This window comes from Castanea sativa, chromosome 5 (assembly GCF_040712315.1).
Source record: "Castanea sativa cultivar Marrone di Chiusa Pesio chromosome 5, ASM4071231v1".
Taxonomy (NCBI): Eukaryota; Viridiplantae; Streptophyta; class Magnoliopsida; order Fagales; family Fagaceae; genus Castanea; species Castanea sativa.
Window position 1 is genome coordinate 18,640,605 of NC_134017.1, and position 21,404 is coordinate 18,662,008.

Below are 21,404 nucleotides of genomic sequence, written 5' to 3' on the forward strand. Positions count from 1 at the left end.
GTCTGTAATTTTTGAAATGATACTAATGAAAAAAAGTAGGAAAGATTTATGTTTCATTAATAATGGGAATAATGGTAACTGTTAACAACATTTTCCACACAAAATAGTTGCTAGCAGGGTAAGTAGAGTAGGGGTCAAAAAGGTCTTATCCTGGCTGTAAAAAATGGGGCCTCGAAAAGAGTTGAGGAAATATTTAATTTTATCTACTAGACTTGACTTGACCCTGCAGATACCATAATAAGATCATTGTATCTGGTCATACTTGCATTCTTCAAAATTTCTCCAAGAAATGGAGCACAACTTCATGAACCACATGAGTAGGGAAGCAATTAATAATTCAGATTCGCTGCTACTGGTAGTGGGAAGCACTGGTCTGAGAGAGGATATATCCCTTAACCAGAAGCTTGACTACCCCACAATTGCAAGTACAAGTTCAACCCTTAACCAAAAGCTTGACTACCCCACAATTGCAAGTACAAGTTCAACTCCTAATTGGGTGCTCAAGCTTGTCAATGAGTACTCCATGAAAGAAGAATCATTTGCCACCCCAAGATATTGTCCAATGCCATGCACAATGTTTCGGGCTCCTACAAACATGAAACGAGTGGATGAACATGCCTATGACCCTGTGCTTGTCTCTATTGGCCCTTTTCATTACAAGAATCCCCTGCTACAAGAGATGGAAGAGCATAAACTCCGGTTTCTGTTCGGTTCCATGCGTTATGAAAGCAAGGAAGAAAGAGAACACTGGCTCCAACGACTTGCTGAGGCCATGAAGAGGTTGGAAGGGAGAGCAAGATGGTGCTACTCAGAGGCCTTTGAACGCATTTCTACAGATGATTTTGTCCGCATGATGGTCATTGATGGTTGTTTCATAATTGAGCTCTTCCGCTATTATCTAAGGAGTGAAAAGGTAGCCACTAATCCATTCCAATTATTTCATTTGCCTAATTTATTTATCTATTATTATTTAATAATTCTAAATGAAGGACTTCGAAGTTTTCATCTGAAGCACTAAGAAATATTAAGATGTCAGTTCAATTTCAATACTTTTGGAATTTGATTGACTTTGAGGACTTCTTAGTCGTGTGATTTAATAAAGTATAATTAATCTATAAGTTTTGATTTTTTGCAGTAATTGAATTTTTTTACTCTTAAAAAACAAGAAATTTACTTTTTTCAAGTTGGAACAAAATGAAGAATTTTATAATTTTTAGTTCAACAACATAAAGTTTAGGTCTCGTTTGTTTCGACATAAAACATTTTTCTCATTTTTGGATGTTTGGTATGGTTGAAAACTTCATCAAGCCTAAATCATACACCCTCTTTAAGACTCAATTTTTTTGGAAATGACTCCTAAATTTTTAGAAGTAGCACAAAAATAACTTTCAAGTGTACTTTTGGGGAGGTTTCAAGTTTTTGCAGTTATGAATGTGAATCTGTGAATTGATTAGTGTAGGGGGCAAAATGAACATTTCGGCCTAAACTATATGAGAACGGGTTAGAATGGAGGTCCAATACAATTAATTTGTAGATGTGGATTGTTAAGGTTAACCCTTCATGCCTTGGCAACTTCGTTTGATAATTTAAAGAAAGAAAATTGGCTTAGATAATAGTTTTAGTAGAGAATAATAGAAAGGAATAGAAATTTGTATTCAAGCTCTTCCTTGGGATGGCCGAGGAGCAACAGTTCTTAGGATATATACTTCTCGGTTACACAGTTCTCAATTTCTCTGTCTATATCTTTATTTCTTCCCCTTTAGATTTTTCTGATCCCCTTTCTAGGAGGATCTTCTTTCCTATATATAGTTGCTAGGATTGCATCCAAGTCTTCAACTTGGATGGTCATTGATCCCTTCTTAGATACTTGTCCCATCATTGCTTTGCTAGTGGTGGTAGAATAGGCTGTAGGCTGTGGGGGCACTGTTCAGGAGTCGTTCTGCCATTAATGCAGTAAGCTGAGGTGGTATAGTGCATTAAATGGGGAGGTGATAGGTGCTTTATCTAAAAGCTTCCTCCATCCCTTGCTTGCATGCCACTACTTCCTTCCTCGGCCTTCAACCTTATGGCCTTGGTGATTTGTCCCCAGTCTCCTGAGGAGTGTCTACTCCTCGGGCACCTTGGACGAACCGTCTTCCTCAGTTTCACTAACTGGACTATCCTAATCACACTAGGCCTGATCTGATGAATAGTTGGGCCCAGTTGCTCCTTGAGTTGAATCCATTTGGCGATCCTCTTTCTTCGGGCTTCCCCTTCCCACAATTGGTAAATAATTCTATTATTCTTTTTTGTTGCACTTTTATTTTGACAGTTTTAATTATTAGTTAAACTTTCAATAATTTTATTTTGATTGTGCTTATTTTTAATTTTTGTCGTTGTTATTAATATTTCAAAGCTGTGAATTCACATTTTTATTTAATATTTATATATAATTATATGAAAGTTTGTGATTTTTTCATATGAGTCAAACTTATAAAAAAAAAAATTAGAGCATTTTCAAGAACACAACTAAATACAAATAATTTTCCCTAAAAATGTTTTCAATTGAAATTATTTTAACAAAAATTTTTATGCTAAACCCTTAAACTCATTTCCTTCTCTTATTATTTTTTTTTTTGGGGGAAAACAAAACTTCTAAACCAGTAAAAAAAAAAAAAAGATATATACGAACACCTTGTTGCCTTATACAGGGAATCATATATGAACACCTTTTTCCCTTGAGTATGAGATGAAATATGTGCTAGCAATGATCAAGGCTAGCATATTCTTCAGAAGAAAAAAAAAGGAAAAATGATTAAGATTCCCCTTTCATTACAAAAGCAAGTCAAGTAAAAAAGGGACCCCCACTTATAATCCAAAAAACTAAAATATTGCTGTTTCTAGATGATCAGAAAAAAAGAAAAAAAAAGTGGGGAAAGTGGAAACCTACATTTTATTGAAGGAAATTTTGCTAATCCAATGCATCTTCTTGCAGGAAATTTTAGATGATCCCATCTTCAGAACACGTTGGAAGCTACCTGTTATTAGGTTGGATTTGGTGAAGCTCGAAAACCAACTACCATTTTTTGTCCTACAAGAATTATATCTACTCACTAGCTTAGGCCATGAGCCTCCTCTCATACATGTTGCACTTAAGTTCCTTGATCCTTTACTCACTCGAGCACAAAAAACACCAATACAAGACCACTTTCTTGAGCAAGCACCTGACCATTTGCTTGCACTTTTTCACTCAACTTTCAAACCCATATATCATCATCCCCTTCCAAGCTCTTATGGGTCACTGATGCAAGAGAAAAAGTGTTTAATACCTAGTGTTAGGGAGCTCCAACGAGTTGGGATTTTCTTAAAGAGTGGAGAGGGTGACCTATTAGACATCAATTACCAAGGCCACCACATGACAGTGTTGACTGGTAGGGCTTCACTAGAGATTCCTCCACTTTTTATTGACTATAAAACTGGACCAATCTTGAGAAATCTTGTTGCCTATGAACAGTGCAATAGAAGTGTAAAACCTTATTTCACATCTTACATTATGTTCTTCGATGGACTTGTGAACACACCCGAAGATGTTCAAATTCTTCGTAACAAGAGGATCTTTTATCATGTTCTGGGCAGCGACCATGAAGTTTCTGTGCTTCTCAATGATCTCACTAAGAATGTTGCTTATGATCATTGGCATGAGTGCTACCTTTCTCCACTGATACAGACAATTTATCTACGTAGCAATAAGACATACCTCAAGATCATGGCAGCGTTGAGACGCGAATATTTTTCTTCCCCAGTTAATAGTATATCATATCTTATCACGGTTCTATTATTGTATCTTAGTGTCATTCAGACCATGTTTACTATTATTGCTTACATTCGACCACATCCATGATCATTAAATCTCTAGTAGCATTGACTTGTATGAAAATTAATTGACTATTATTTCTTAACTACTTGTAGTAACATCAAGAGTGAGTACCAAGATTGTGGCTATAAAAGTGTATTTAATTTGTGTTTTGTAATAATTTTATTTTGTAATAGTAAGAACACGCCACATAGGAATAGAATCAGGAGTTGGAGTTAGTGATGGAGTTAGCAATAAGAAATGATATGTCCACAACATTTTTACAACAAATCCTAAGTGGCAGGATGTAACTGGTTGTTATTGTTGGGGCAAAAAAGTAATCTTAGTGTTAGGTTCAAATTTGAACCAATAACAACTAACCACCTATGATTTGTTGTAAAAATGTTGTGGACGTAGCACCTCTCTTTGTCATTAGGGGTGGGGGACTACTACTACTATTCAGTATTAATGCAATTTAATACACAATTATTTTATAACGATACAAATGATACCTCCCAAGGTCCAAGTCTAGTTATAGCCGCATTTATAGTAAACGCGGCTACAACGATAAACCTATAGCCGTGTTTATTAAACGCAGCTATAAATTAGATATGTAGCCGCATTTTTTGGTGTTTTTAGCCACGTTTATGTGGGCAGGTTTATGGCCGCGTTTGAAAAACGCGGCTATAGACATGCTGAATTTTTTTTTTTTTTGGGGGTCCTATAGCCTCGTTTGGAAAATGCAGCCATAAGAACACCTAAATCCGTGTTTGACATAAATGCGGCTATAGTGTTCTCTGTAGCCGCGTGATTTAAGCGCAGCTATAGGTTGAACAAAGTTTATTTTTTTATTTTTAAATAGGACCTATAGCCGCGTTAATAAACCGCGGCCATAGCCTTCCTATAGCGGCTTAAACCATGTCTATAGCTACGTTTTATAAACACGGCTATAGCCTTGGTATAAATTACAACAAAAAAAAAAAAAAAAAAAACCCTCAATTTCACACAAACTCAAATCACTCCTCTAAAAAACCCTAAAAAAAACTCTCACTCTCTATCACTCTCAACGCCACATCGTCATGCTTCGATTGACGCCACCGCCGCTGCTGACAACCTCTCTACGCCGCCGAGCATCTCGCACTCTCCACCACCCATTTCCCTTCTTTATCTCCACCAGCCACCATCGACCCATTCCTAGTTCAGTTCTCAGAGCTCTCTCTCTGAGCTGCCATAGCCATCATTGTCAAGCTGCCTAATCAAAAAGTCGTGTTCCTGAAGCTCTCGTGGTCTACATTGTCCTTTGCTATAGGTTAGAACTCTCTCTCTCTCTCTCTCTCATAATTTTTCTTGATTTGAACCTGTTTTTTGGTTGCCGAGAAACTGAGTAAAAATTGAAAAATTTCTTGTATCTGGTGCTTGATATGCTTATATATGGATTTGCAAACTCTTTTTGGATGTGGGTCTTTGAAGTGCTTATGTGGTTTGTGAGTCTAATTTGAAGTGGGTTCAGTGTGAAAAGATTATGAAAGGTGTTTGTGAAAAGTTCTCTTAGAATTTTTCAAGTCACAATATTATTAGGTTGGGGTCATTTTGGTTCATAAAATTGTTGGTTTTGCTATTCAAACTATGTTAATAGAATCTAGTCATTAATGTACTACATATTTATGGGTTAAACCTTGCTCTATATGTTGAAAGTGGTTTTGCTATTCGAACTGTGTTTGTATTTGATCTAACACTACCAATCCTAGCTGTGCTTGTTGATATCCGATCATCTCTGAAAATTTTCCTTCAATACATGTAATTTTTGTATTTAATTTTGTAATCATTACTCATGACAGGTTCTTGCGGATTGGACATATTTATGGGCAATTTTGCTAATCATAGTACTGTTTTTTATTATTGCATTGAAAAGTTAACACTTCAAACGCATGGTTCTCTTGTTTTGTTTATTTTTCAGTGGCAATGTCATTAACATGTGACCATATAGGCATATATGCTTTAGGATATTGCATGAGTGGCCATAAGCATCTAATTGACTTCTATAGGATATAGCTAAGACAAACTTGTTTATTCTTTGGTACAAATCTAATTTTCCTTCTCCTTCTTTGGAAAGAAGGGTCCATTATACTAATGAATTTATCTCATCATACTGGGTTTCCATGGTATGCTGTCTCACAGTCAGTAAATAGTTTATTACCTGTATAATATGGTTAACCATGTTGAAGTTTTCACATTAACTTGTTACTCATGTTACCTATCAAAAAAAAAAAAAAATGTTACTCATGTTATTGAAACCATTTGCGGCAGATGATTTTAACATGCTTGTGTATCTTGGCTGTTGACTTCAGAATATTTCCTAGAAAGTATGCTAAGACTGAGACTTCTGGTACTAGTTTGGTAAGATGTTGATTATTGTTATTGCACTTTTTCTTATTATTGTTGATTACTGTAGCCCAAATGTTTTCATAGCCAATGGGCTGTAGCCCAAGAGTATAATGCATGACATAGATGATGATGACATGGCACAAGGCTAGCCAAGTCTAAGGGCTGACACATGTGCCACCTAGATTTCAGGATTTTGTTAGAAGTAGAAACCATGTGTTTTATTAAGTCTAGTATGTGAATAAATGTTATTCTTTTCATTGGACATTCTGATGATACAATTTGAATTGGGTCTAAACACTTGCTGCATCTAAAGTTCTTTCCACTCTTCAGTTGTAATGTCTTATATTTTATACCTTTCAACTTGTTGTTGCTTGTTTGAAATTTCCCTCATGCATTAATATTGGTTCGTATTTGTCTTTCTAAATTGAGTGAATGAATCAATTACAGTGAAAGTAGGAAAGACATAAGTGGAGAAATCCTCATATTTTTTTTATAAGTAAATATTCTGGTTTTGGAATATATAGTTTAGGTTGGAATATATTTTTATATTAGTACTGCTTACAAAGATTAGGTTGTAGATTCTCTCTTTCATAATGTTGTGGTAAATTTCTTTTTAATTGATATGTAAATTTATTTATTGTGTTGATTTTATGTCAGATGGATATTGGAGTTGGCAGTTTTGTACTGGTAAATTCATTATTTTGTACTGGCCATCTTAAAAGAAAATGTCTAGGCATTATGCAAATTCTCTACTCTAAGTACTGTGGTCCTATTTTTTAAATGCTATTTAAAATTCTCCACTCATTCTATGCAGATGCACCCCACTCATCTGTTGGTGATTGTTGAAAGCAAATAGCTGAAATGTATAGGGCATGCCTTTTGTTGTAGATGGGTATTTGTGGGTGTAGATGGGTATTTTGTTGGGAACTTGTAAACTTTTTGGTTCAGCTATTTTGGGAACTTGCAAAATGGGGAACTTGTAAACTTGTTGGTTCAGCTGTGATGTATATATAGTTGTCTGTGATGTATATTTGGTTATGTTTGGTTTAGCTTTCATGATGTATATGTGATGTACAGTTGGGCAGGAATTGTGATTTAGCAAGGAATTGTGATGTATATGTATATGTATAGTTTGGTTATGTACAGTTGGGCAGGAATTGTGATTTAGCAAGGAATTGTGATGTATATGTATATGTATAGTTTGGTTATGTAAATTTGGGCAGGAATTGTGAATTAGCAAGGAAAAAAAAGAGAAAAAAAACCTATAGCCATGCTTATGAAACGTAGCTATAAAAAAAAAAAAAAATGCATAGGAGGCTTTAGTCGCAGTTTGAAAACGTAGCCAAAACTCTACCTACAGTCGTAGGTTATAAACGTAGCACAACACAGGGTCTATAGCCGCGTTTATAAAAACACAGCTTTAGTCCTGTTGGACCTATGGTCACACTGAGAAGGCCGAGCGCGTAAATGCAGCTATAAAAAACGCAACTATAGGCTATAGCCGCATTTTTTAAACGTGGCTAAAGCCCTCATTTTTTGTAGTGTTGATGCCACACGATTGTGCTATATAGTATATAAGGGAGTCATGGAAATTGTCCCATTCTTTAATGACCAGTATGGGAAGAGGGTGAGAGAGGAAGAGAAGATGAGAGCTACATGATTTGTTACTTGTTAGACCAAGTGATATCTCCCATGCATTAGACTGATCAATAAAATCAAAATCTTTTTTCCTCCCATTTATGCCCCAAAGTCCTTGAACTTATCACCTATCCAAATATTATATTCCTCTTGAATTGCAAAATAATTAAAGTGAAACAGAGACCATAATTAAGGGGCTGGGGGGTTTCTTATTCTCACTTTCTTACCTGTTTGGTGGGGAAGGAGACATTTTTATTTATTTATATTAATTAAAGAATTCCTCGGTCTAGACACTTGTTACTTATTCCATGACTCTAGTGACTTTAGTTTTTATTTTTATACTTCTAGAACACCTAACCTGCCACCTGTGTAAACTTTAAGATATTTTTTTTACGACTTAAATGTATTAGTATTGTATAATAATTACATTACTATATTACAAATTCACTAACAAATTTTGAATAAATTATCTAATCTTTGAAACAAATCTGAGAAAAATATTTAATCTTTAATAAAAAAGATATATTTTAACTTTTTTATATAAGTTAAATTATTAAAATTTTCACATTTATTTTATTTATTACTAGAGTATTATATTAATTATTATTAAAATAATTATTAGGTTATCACTGTTCGATCTTGATAAGGCTTTAGTTCAACCTTAAAAACGTTAAACTTCTCGCTTTTTTGGTTCTTTGAACGGTCTAAGTATCAAAACCATGTTTTCATTCCAAATGAAGATGGATATAATATAAGCTTTACATAGTGTGTCATACGAATAATTGATTTTTAGCACAATATGTAGGGTTAAAAAAAAGAAAGGAAAAAAAAAAAAAGCAATATGTAGAGGTGAGCATCACGCCACATGAAGTGTGCGTTTGGCTTCAGCTTAAAAAGGCAGCTTATTTTACTATTCAGCTTATTTTTGCTACTATTTATGGGTACCACAACACTTTTTGATACTATTCATAGGTTTTATTGTATTATTTCAGCTAATTTTTACTTTTATCTACAGTACATTCAATAAAAAAATTTCAATTTCCGCAAAATAAGTGGATCCCAAACAAACCCGAAGTATCATTGCCTATGTCATGAAGCAGGAAAATCGTTACTCTTTAAGATACTAATGAAAAAGTAGAAATATGTTGATCATCATGTTTGATTTATAATATTGGGAAGTAATTGTTAACAACGTTGTCATGTCCACAAAAAATATTTGCAAGCTAGTAAGTGGGGTCCCAAATAATAATTACGAGTTATCCTTACTGTATTAATTGACCAGTTGACCATAATACCAAAATAAGATGAGAGAAGAAGATATTGAATCCACACATAATTATCATTTTGAATTCCTAAATCCTTAATCAGTGCAAACTGCTTAATTTTTTTTAGTACTCTTCATGATCTGCATGTGAAGATGGATGCTACGTACCTAGATGTTCTTTTGGCCTTGTGTTAGTGTAGCTACACAAGAGGTGATCAAGCTTTGTCAAAGAAGTCAAGCACAACTTCTTGAACCGCATGGCACTTTCAGATTCACCACTACCAAGAAGCACTGGTAGTGCAAGTACAAGCACAACTCCTAATTGGGTGCTCAAGCTTATCAATGACTCCATGGAAGAAGAAATTTTTGCCACCCTAGATATTCTCCAACGCCATGCACAATGTTCCGAGCTCCAACAAACATGAGACAAGTTGATAAGCATGCCTATGATCCTGTGTTTGTCTCTATTGGCCCATTTCATTACAAGAATCCCCAGCTACAAGGGCATAAACTCCAATTTCTTTTCAGTTTGATGTGTTATCAAAGTAAGGAAGAAAGAGAAGATATAGACTTCAACATTTTGCTGAGGCCATGAAGAAGTACGAAGGGAGAGCAAGACAATGCTACTCAGAGACTGCATGATGGTCGTTGATGGTTGCTTCATACATACTTGAGCTCTTCCGCTATTATTAGAGGACTAAAAGGTAACCACTAATTAATAATCCATTCCATTAATTTCCTTTGCCTAATCTATTCAATACAGATTAATTGATTTGATGACTCAGCTGTATATAGTTCAATAAAGTATTATTAAACAAGGTTTGATTTTTTTTTTTTAAGGTAACTAAATTTTCGTATACTCACAAAAAAAATTTGTCACAACAAATTGAAAATTTTATAATAGCATGCCAGTTCAACAACATGAAATCTATCCCACCTACCCCACCTTCTCTTTTCTTCTTCTCCGCTATTGCTCAATAAAATCTATGTTTTCTCTTCCTCTTCGGCCCCTCTCCTCCAAAATCATCAGCCTAACCCATGTAAATCCAAATTTTATTAAAAACATAAAATAAAATGAAAATAAAATAAGAGAGACCAAGAAAGTAGCTGAGGTTGAGAGAGAGATTCGGGCCCCTCGCTACAAGAAATTTGGGTTTAGGTGACGTTTGTAAAATGTCACTAAAAACCTAAAAAATGTCACTATAGACACAAATGGTCTACAACGACGATTTTTTTTGCGACGTTCAAAAACGTCACTAAATAATATAACGTTTTTGTATATAATGGAGGAAAATACATTTAGCGACGTTTTTAAAACACCGCAAATAATCACACCTATAGTGACATTTCAAAAACATTGCAAAAGCATTTGTCTTCTAGCTTTTTAGTGACGTTTTTAAAACATCGCTATAGGATTGATTATTTGCATCGTTTTAAAGGCATCACTAAAAAGGATTTCCTCTTACTTTTTAGCGACGTTTTTAAAACGTCGCAAAAAGCTACTCATTATTTTAAAAAAAATATTAAAAATGCTATATAAACCTGCTTAAAATTTAACAATAACTTACACAAGCTTGTAATAGATAAAATATACCTATTGATCATCAATATTCCACAATAACACATTAACCATAGATTCAATATATATATATATATATATATATATATATATATATATATATATCTGTGTGTGTGTGTGTGTGTGTGTGTGTTTAATACCAATACATGTATTATCTTGAATTGAACAAAACACTTGTCTACCTACACACACACAAAAAAAAAAAAAAACCACCTAAACTATGACAATATTAAACAAAGTACAATACTTTCAAAATAAATGTGGTTGTAACAAAACACTTGTCTACCTATACAAAAAAAAAAAAAAAAAAAAAAAAAAAAAAAAAAAAAAAAAAAAAAAAAAAAAACCACCTAAACTATGGCAATATTATAAACAAAGTACAATAGGTCCAAAATAATTGTGGTTGTTCGAAACAACTATGTAATAGCCCATGAAGTCCTTAAAACACTGCATGTACCGCTATATGCTAGTTTCTTGATGGGATGAAGTCTGCGATCTATAAGGAGTTGGAGATTCATGATCTAAACTGAAACCACCCTGAGTACAAATTAAGAGTATCTAATAATTTCATAAAGAAATCATTTCGAGTAACAAAATAATAGCTGCTATACTTTAAAAATTTTAACACCAAATACATTTTAAAACATTAAAATTTAATACTTGACTAGCTTCTGAAGAATGATTTTGCTGATTTTGCACTAGTTGCATCAATTGGGTCACTTACTTCTCCAAGTTTTCATAACGATTCACTTTTTCCGTTAAAAAAGCCACTTGATTCTTCAACTAAGTCACTTCAGCATCCCTTTCTTGGCTTCTTACTTGAGCAATTGCAGGAGTGCTCTTGGCAGGATGCATACTTGGGGTTAGGCCAAACCCCACACCCCAAACACGACCATTGCGCTCATTACCAAACACTTAAGCATATACGTCATCTGGTGCCCATGCAATACTACCAGTAAAGTCAGATGACTGCACGCGATTTGAGGACTCACTCAATAGTTTGTTGATATTTTCCTAATATTCAAAATTTGAACACAATAACACATTAGAAATTAACAATGTTAATATATTCAATATTACACTTAGCAAATCATGATATTACTTATAATGTTGCTTTCTACTTCGGCGTTAACAGGAATATCATCTTTACGAAGATGGAGTTTTACATATACATCTGCACGCTTTACAGGATGCCCAAGCATTTTTACCTAAATTAAGGTCATTACATTTATTTAATTAGGGATAATGGTTTCATACAAACTTAAGAACAATCTAATAAGTCATTTACAAGATAATTATTGTGTCATTACCATTTCTTCTGCGTACAAAGCAAAATATTTTGAACCACCAGTATGTACATTTTTTGCATCACATAAAGATTGTGAAGCAACATGTGGTTCTCCCAATAAGGAAAGCTAAAAAATATACTTCTCTTCTTCCATATACACAAGGCTTCCTCCCCTCTTTTTCTCTTATTCATAAAATTAATTTTTTTCTTCCCAAAAACAACATCAACCACAGTTTCTTTTTGCGTAATGATTTCACTTCCTAACACTACAACAGGAGCTTGACTGAAATCTTTATGCCCATAAAACTCCCTATCATGATTATGAAATTCATGATCACTATCCAAGAATCGCCTATGTCCAATATAACATAATTTTCTTCCATGTTTTAACCAACGAGATTGAGGATTGTAGTTACAACAAGGACATGCAAGAGCTCCTATGGTACTCCAACCTGAAATATCATCATATGCTGGAAAATCATTTATGATCCACAACAATACTACATGCATTTAAAATGAGCTATTGGAAGACACATCAAAAGTTTCTACTCCAACATCCCATAATTCCTTGAGTTCATGTACTAAGGGTTGTAAGTACACATCTATATCGTTCCCAGGAGAGGTTGGACCAGGAATCAATAGGGATAACATGAAATAAGCCCTTTTCATACACATCTAAGGAGGAAGATTGTATAGGACCAACATGATAGACCAAGTACTATAAGCAGTACTCATATTGGAGGACGGCTTGAATCCATCAGCTGCTAATCCAAGTCAAACATTACGAGGCTCAAATGAGAATTCTACATACTTAGAGTCATATGATTTCCAAGTTTCAGAGTCAACAGGATGCCTCATTAACCTGTCATTTATACGACCATCAACATGGCATTTCATGTGGGGAGCTACTTCGGGAGACATAAACAATCGTTTCAACCTTGGCTTTAAAAGGGAACCACCTTAAGATCTTTGCAACTTTCTTCTTTACCTTCTTGGAACTTGGAAGGAGCATTCGTATTTTTTGGAACTCAGGCCTTGTTGCTTGCCCACCTTGAATGGTTACAATTTAAGCAAGCTTCGAGATTAGAATTTTCCTTCCAAAACAACATACAATCATTGGGGCAAGCATCAATCTTCTCATAACTCAAACCTAGATCCTTAATAAATTTTTTTGCCTCATAATAATTTTTTGGCAACTTCGCACTTGAAGGTAGTAGCTCTTGCAAAAATTGAAGCAACAAGGTGATTGATTTGTTACTCCAACCAAGTAGACACTTCAAGTGGTACAAATACACAATAACTGACAATTTGCTAAACTTTGCGCAACTTTCATAACAAGGTTCCTCAACATCTTTAAGCAATTTTAGAAATTGGGATGACTCTTCGTTAGGACCTTGTGTAGGTTGTTCCACACCAGGGCCTCCTACCACAGGATCTGATGTCATATCTTCTTCCATTGGTTTGGGCACCATATCATGCATAGGGAACATGTGATGCAACATTTCATGCATATTACTATTTCCATTTGAGTTTTCTTGGACAGAAGTACTAGGAGTTCTAACCAAAGTGTTTCTAGATGATGATTCCTCGTGAAAATTCCAACGTCGATAATCTCGACAAATCCCATTTGATACTAGATGAATTAGTACAACATCTATAGCCAACATTGATGAATGTGCACATTTTTGACATGGACAAACAATCGTACCATCTCACTGTGCATGTTGAGATGCAAAATTCAAGAATTGTGCAACTCCATTTCTATATTTCGTAGATGTCCTATCTCTAATGTCCATCCAACTCTTGTCCATAGCTATAGAACAAATTTACACAATAAATACCTATAGCACGATATCATGATAGCATAAACCAACCATTAATCCATATTTCAATTACTCTAACAAAACAAACCTATGCTTCTAAGAAAACAAGGCAAAATTTTCAAATTTGAGAAAATAACTTGCAAGTCACACCAAGGTCCTTAGTGTAGGCATAAGGAGCAAAATTCATAAGTAATTTATTAATACATTTGATAAATAATCAATATCTCTTAATAATTTCAATTTAGTTTGCATGTTCGACATTTGAAAGAAATGAAATAATCAAACTACAGTCTACCATAAAACAATTATCAATGCAAGCCACCTGCTTGCTCCAACTAAACAATCCACCATAAAACAATTATCAATATAATAATATAGAATGCTTACAAGTATTGAAATCTAAAAAGTAATCAACAACCATAACTCAACAACATCCAAATTTTCAAAAAATAATAAACACTCCCAATATGAATGTAAACCGCATTATAACATCATGCAATTGTTGTAATAAAAAAATATAGTTAGCTTACAAGTATTGAAGTCCAAAAAGTAATCAACAAATATAACTCAAAAAATATCCATCCAAATTTTCAAAAAATAGTAAACACTTCCAATATGAATGTAAACCGCTTTATAGCACCGTGCAAGCCACTCGCTTACTCTAACTTAACAATTCACCCCAACGCAATTATCATAATCACAAATATAGAATGCTTACAAGTATTGCAGTTCAAAAAGTAATCAAAAAATATAACTCAACCATATCCATCCAAATTTCCAAACTTAATAAACACTCTAAATATCAATTGTAACGACCTTATAACACTATGCAAGCCACTCGCTTGCTCCAACACAACAATCCACCCAATACAATTATCAATATAATAATATAGAATGCTTACAAGTGCTGGAGTCCAAAAAGTAATCAACAAACATAACTCAACAACATCCAAATTTTCAAAAAATAATAAACACTTTCAATATGAATGTAAACTGTCTTATAACACCATGCAAGCCACCCACTTGCTCCAACTCAACAATCCACCCCAACGTAATTATCATAATCACAAATATATAATGCTTACAAGTATTGAAATTCAAAAAATAATCAATAAATATAACTCAACCATATTAATCCAAATTTCCAAATTTAATAAATACTCCAAATATCAATTGCAACTACCTTATAACACCATGCAAGCCACTTGCTTGCTCCAATACAACAATTCATCCAATACAATTATCAATATAATAATATAGAATGCTTACAAGTATTGAAGTCCAAAAAGTAATCAACAAACATAACTCAACAACATTCAAATTTTCAAAAAAATAATAAACACTTCCAATATGAATGTAAACTGCCTTATAGCATCATGCAAGCCACCCGCTTGCTCCAATTCAACAATCCACCTCAACGCAATTATCATAATCATAAATATAGAATGCTTACAAGTATTGAAGTTCAAAAAGTAATCAACAAATATAACTCAACCATATCCATCCAAATTTTCAAATTTAATAAACACTCTCAATATCAATTGCAACGATCTTATAACACCATGCAAACCACTCGTTTGCTCTAATACAACAATCCACCCAATACAATTATCAATATAATAATATAGAATGCTTCAAGTATTGAAGTCCAAAAAGTAATCAACAAACATAACTCAACAACATCCAAATTTTCAAAAAGAAGTAAACCCTTCCAATATAAATGTAAATCGCCTTATAGCACTATGCAAGCTACCCACTTACTCCAACTCACCAATCCACCCCAACACAATTATTACCATTTTAAGTACAAATTTTTAAACAAAAATTACTTACTATGTTCAAGCCAAGCAAACACCTTTTCAAAAAAAGTCCAAACTTATCACAATGAATGAGTACTTAACCTGCAAAATAAAAGACGACAATTAAATGATGTGGAAGGCAAATAAAGGTGTCGTTGCAGAAAATTTTTATGAGTTAGGACTTGGAACAATTAGGAAAAAACAAATTAAGGACCACTTTGTAGAAAATATTTTAAGTTTAATTGTATCCAAATTTTGTCATTTGTTACACATAAGGAAACTTACCCATTATGCCTAAATGTCTCAACTGAAAAAGGTGCTCTAAATCATTCAAATTTTGCATATGAGAATGCTATTACAAAAAAATTTTATGAGTCATGGTGCATGAAAATTTAGTAACAGTATATATATATATATATATATATATATATATATATATATATATATATATATATATATATATATATATATATATATATATATATATGAGAGAGAGAGAGAGAGAGAGATTATTTACTCACGATAAGAGTGAAACCCCAACACCTAGGCCAATAACACCAAATGAAACCTGCAAAAAAAAAAAAAAAAAAAAACCCACAACTTTCTTCAGTTTCCTTGATTATAAAGAAATTAATATAATTTCATATAAAGTAATAATTATAATTTTTAATACAATAACACACACACACACAAACACAACTTAATACATAGAATATAAAATCTTATTAAAAATATATAAATAAGCATGAATACTACATAGCGCCACACTGTTGGTTGAACCATTCCGTAATCTAATCAACAATTACACCTATAAAAGCACCACCACTGAGTCCAATTAAATATAAAAATATATTCTTCTCAAATATATGGCCACTTATTAAATTTATTTGTATTTGTACTCATATTTAATTATTAAAAATATATAAAAAATAGTTTTTATGTTGTATGGCCACAACATGACACTATAAAATGATGAATACATTTAGTGATTCAAAAGAAGCGATGATATGAAATTATAAATACATTAATTGAAACAAAAGAAGTGATGATATTTGCTTTGCATGGCCAAAACGTGGCACTCTAGGAAGGAATCAATGATTTTATTTAAAATAAAAAACAATATAGAAAAACTTTAACCATTAGAAATGCAACATGTGACATCCCATTAACAATCTCACCTACCCCACCAACTACCCCACTTGACCACCTCTTTTTCTTTCCTTTTGGCCGCTGAAGCCATATTTCATTATTCCAAGCCAATTTTTGTTCTCTTTAACTCTCTGTCTCTCACTGCAACGGATTTGAAGATTGAGTCTCTCGTTACTTCAGATTTAAAGATTATGAAGAGTACATCAAAAAATTATCAGTTCCTTGTTCCTTCAATTTTTTTTCCTTTTTTCACTTCTTCTAGATTTGTTCATAACTTCCTACCGGTGTATTAGTTGAACACAAAATCTCAAAGGTACTATTACCCACTAGTTACTAACTAACTAGTTGCCTTCACATTACATTACTCCAGTATGTATTTTAGAAACCAAATACAAAATCTCTAAGGTACTATTACCCACAAACACAAAACCAAACACAATATAGATGATGATCGACACTATTACCCAAAAAACAAATAAGAGAAAATGAAGCATTGGAAGAGTAAATGAAGCATCAAACGTGAGGAGCAAAGTGGGAAAGGTACCTTTATCAGCAGAGGTGGTGGAGGAGAGAGCAAGATGGGTTGAGTTGACTCGGCAGCTTTGAGGACGGTGCATTTCGAGAGGAATGGTTTCAAGATAGTGATGATGATGGGAGCTCTGGATAGGTGGAAGTCGACAATGGCCGCGGTGGCTTTGAGGGTGGTGGCGAGTGGTGGCTAGGCTTGGGTGGAGGGCGGTGGCAGCGTGAGGGGAGAGTGAGAAGTGGAGATATGAGGGAGACAGAGAATGGACTCAAAAAAGAAACAAAAAAACAAAAAAAAAAGTATGAGAAAAAAAAAGAAGAAAAAAAGGAAAAAATAAGTGGATAATGAAAAAAATGGGGGAAACTTTGTGCAGGAATACCAGAAGTTCTAGCGGGAACATATAGCGACGTTTTGAAAATGTCGCTATAGAGGTTTATTTATTTATTTATTTTTTGGCAAGCTATGTAGAGTTTTGCTAATAACTACAATGGCATTTTAAGAAAACGTCATTGTAAGCCAAATAAATGCCGGTGAAACTGTACTTTTTGTGACGTTTTAATAAACGCTGCTATTGTTCTAGGTTATAGCGACATTTTTTTAAAAACATCGCAAAAGGCACACGCTTTAGTAGTGCTAGTTAGAAACGTCGCAATATACCACTTATAGTAGCAAATATAAAAACGTCGCTAAAAAAACGATGTCTAAACCTAGATTTCTTGTAGTGAGAGTAAAAATCAAAATCCTTTGTTCTTGTTTTCTCAAAAAAAAAAAAAAAAAAAATCCTTTGTCCTTGACATTAAAAAAAAAAAGAAAAAAAAAGACCATTGTCCTTCAATTTATGTCATAAATTCCTTAACTTACAGCTATAAAATTCCCCTTAGAAAATTTGTGCATTAACATTTTATTTTATTTACGCAAAATAATTATAAAAAAAAAAACTATTTTTGCATTTCAAATCTCACTCCTTCTGGAATCACCTTATCACCATAACCAATTAAACAAACAAGATTCTGGTGAAGATTTGGAATTTGGGAAGGTCTATTTTTTAGATAGTTAGATAGTAGAGGAGGAGGAGATAGAAGTATGATTTGAATCAAAACTACACAACCAGGGATGGAGCTAGGATTTCGAGTGAAGGGGGGGGGGGTGATATGCACTCTACTTATTATCCAATCTACTTATTACCCAAAGACAACCATGTTTTCTTATCCAATCTACTTATTATATATATATGTGTGTGTGTGTGTGTGTGTGTGTGTGTGTGTGTGTGTGTGTGTGTGTGTTTATCCCAAGCTTCTTTAGGGAACTTCATCAAACACTTAAGCTGCAATTATCTTATGCTAATGCTTTAAGATAAATTTCATAAATCATTTAAAACCCAGACAGAGACTCAAAAAACGAATCAAAATTTAATGAAAAATTGAATAAATAAAATGTACTTTTTGTGAAAGCATGGAAGTATTGAAAAAAAGTGGAACATGAAAATTCAAACAAAGCTTTATTTATTTTATATTTTTCCCTTTCTCATTGGGCCGTTGGGGGAGGGGGGGGGGGCATTGCTCCCCCTGGTCCAAGCATAGCTACGTCCCTATACACAACCCTCAAAAGATGTCATTACTACAAAGTTGTTACTCAGACCCTTCCTACATGGGAAATTAAGAAAGTTGGATTGAGTAATCTAATACACTTACAATAATGCTATAAATGCAACAAATTTTCACACCTTTGTTTACAATATCGAAGGTGGTAGATAATAATAGTGCAATATTAATTTTTAATGAGACTATTATTAACATCAATTTTATAGTACAACTGAACCTATCTCCTCAAAAATTGTAAAAAAAAGTTGTACATCTAGATGTACTCATACATCTCTAGATGACTTACTAGAGGTATTTAGAAATAGGCTAAATTACAAAATACAGTTTCAAACTTTGCTCAAAATTCAATTTAGTCATATAAATTCTAATTCATTAATTTGAATCCTATAACTTGTACTCTTATTTAGTGTAGTTCATAAAATTCCATCATATTGTGTCTTTAAGGGTCCTAAAAATGACATTATTTTGGTATTTTTGAGTTTATCAAATTTAAAAAAAATATATTAAAAAAATAAAATAAAATTTTTTGATTAAAAAAAAGAAATTGATTTTTGTTGGGGTCAAATTAAGAAAAGAATACATTAAAAAAAAAAAAAAAGAGGGAGTCCATAAACTTTCCAAACAACTACTTCCTAGTTCCTAGTAACCACAAAAAAAAAAAAAAAAAAACAAAGATTCTTTTCAATTTGGCCAAAACCTAACATCATCAAATCAAAATTTTCACTTCTCACACACATTCTTTCTCTTGCCCTCACAACCACAATTCACGATGGTTCTACCATTATCCACCCCACGGTTGTCGTAGCTAGACTTGAAGTTTGTGACAAGGTGTAAACTGATCCCAAGGAATTTGGTTTCCATCGCCACATATGGGGGAAGTCGCTCATGATATCTCATATAAGGGAGAACTCCGTATCTAGATTATCCACCCACACCTCCCAAATTTTGGAACGTCTCGCTCTTCGATAACAATGATTTTGGATCACACAAAAACGATCATGCTATTAACCCATCGAATTAGACTAGATTTGTTCAAAATAAATTAGAGATTATAGAAAAGTTAAGGGATTGAGAAACAAAATTCTAGAGAGAGAACCAAAGAGGGAATTTTTATTCTTTTTTCTTTTTCTTTTTTTTTCGGGGGAAAGGGATTTTTTATTATATATATTGGGTTCTCTCTATCTAGTGTTTGTTTGCATATATTAATAAAGGTAGAATATATATATATATATATATGGTGAATGATTGTCTTTTTTCCTTCTTCTATATTTTGATTCTTTGTTTGGTTGCAGAAAAAAAAAAAAAAAAAAGGCCATTAGCAGCTGCAAAACTTTATCATTTTGTTTTTTGGACATTTAATGGCAACAACTATATATGGGAAGTAGATGGAAGGATTGAACTGAAAATACATAAAAATTAGAGGACTAAAATGATTAAAATTAAGTTACATGATTTAATTAAATTTTGTATAAAGTTAGATAGTGTAAATTATAAGAAAAATTATGTTTTTATATTCACTATTCATATTCACATAATTCTCAAAAAAAATTTAACAATTATTTAAAAAAATAATATTTTGTTATAAATTTTTTAATATCATCTTTAATATATATATATATATATAATTAATTAATATACATATCCATGCTAAACAAGTGTCCTAATTTTTTAAAAATTTCTTTGTCGTTATGTCCTACACATACACGTACCTTTATCTGTGCCTGTATCTGTATTTATGCTTCCTAGTTTCTTGTACACCCATCAAGTTTTGAATCTTAAACCATATATATTGCTTCATTTGTGTTTCTACTATCAAGATGACATCAAGGTTTTTTCCTTGTTTATCTTCTGACCATAGGCTAGCTCATATTATCCAATAGGCTAAGGATCTGTGTAGGAATTCATTTATTGGTGGTAGTGTGACACTGTGATAGAATAAATGGCTATCCTACCCAAAGAGTTTATGTGAAATAGTAGGACCATTCTTGCTAACGGATATACCATGGATGCTTTGGTCAAGTTCAGCCCTCCAGAGCAAAGCTGACAAACCTTCCACATAGAGGAGAAATAGGTGCCTAATTCCTCTAGAGAGTTGGATATAGCCTCTCGGAATACAATATGCTAGAATAAAATATGAAACGATGGAGATGCACATTAAGCATAACATTCTTCAAGAGCTTACACCCTTTACTATCATAGGTTTTACTCATATCAAGCTTCATGGCCATTTGACCTGTCTTGCCTTTTCTATTAAATTTCATGCTATGCAATAACTTATATGCCATTGCCACATTATTTGTAATAGGGGACAGCTAAAGGCCTAAGGCCGACACTAGTCCATAGAAATTTATAAGGGTCCCAAGGCCACCATTTCATAAGCCAAAGGTCCCAAAAAATTGTAAAGAAAGATCTCAAAATATAGAATGATAACTGGTATTTTTTTTTAAAGATAAAATATGCCGGTTTTGCATTCTTTTCCCTACCTTCAAGAAAGTCCCTAAACTATTATAAGCAAATAGA

General features: G+C 33.2%; 1 protein-coding gene and 1 long non-coding RNA gene across 2 annotated transcripts; both read left to right on the forward strand.

The window, feature by feature from the left end:
* Positions 1 to 289: 289 nt before the first annotated feature.
* On the forward strand, positions 290 to 3,893 carry LOC142636719 (UPF0481 protein At3g47200-like). The gene is made up of 2 exons (XM_075811006.1): positions 290 to 913; positions 2,975 to 3,893. Exons 1-2 carry the CDS (start codon positions 290 to 292, stop codon positions 3,878 to 3,880), a joined length of 1,530 nt encoding a protein of 509 aa, XP_075667121.1. The 3' UTR covers positions 3,881 to 3,893.
* Positions 3,894 to 4,907: 1,014 nt separating this feature from the next.
* LOC142637319 (uncharacterized) lies at positions 4,908 to 7,332 on the forward strand. Its single transcript, XR_012844605.1, has 3 exons — positions 4,908 to 5,141; positions 6,875 to 6,904; positions 7,032 to 7,332. It is a non-coding gene; the product is annotated as an uncharacterized LOC142637319 (long non-coding RNA).
* Positions 7,333 to 21,404: the final 14,072 nt, after the last annotated feature.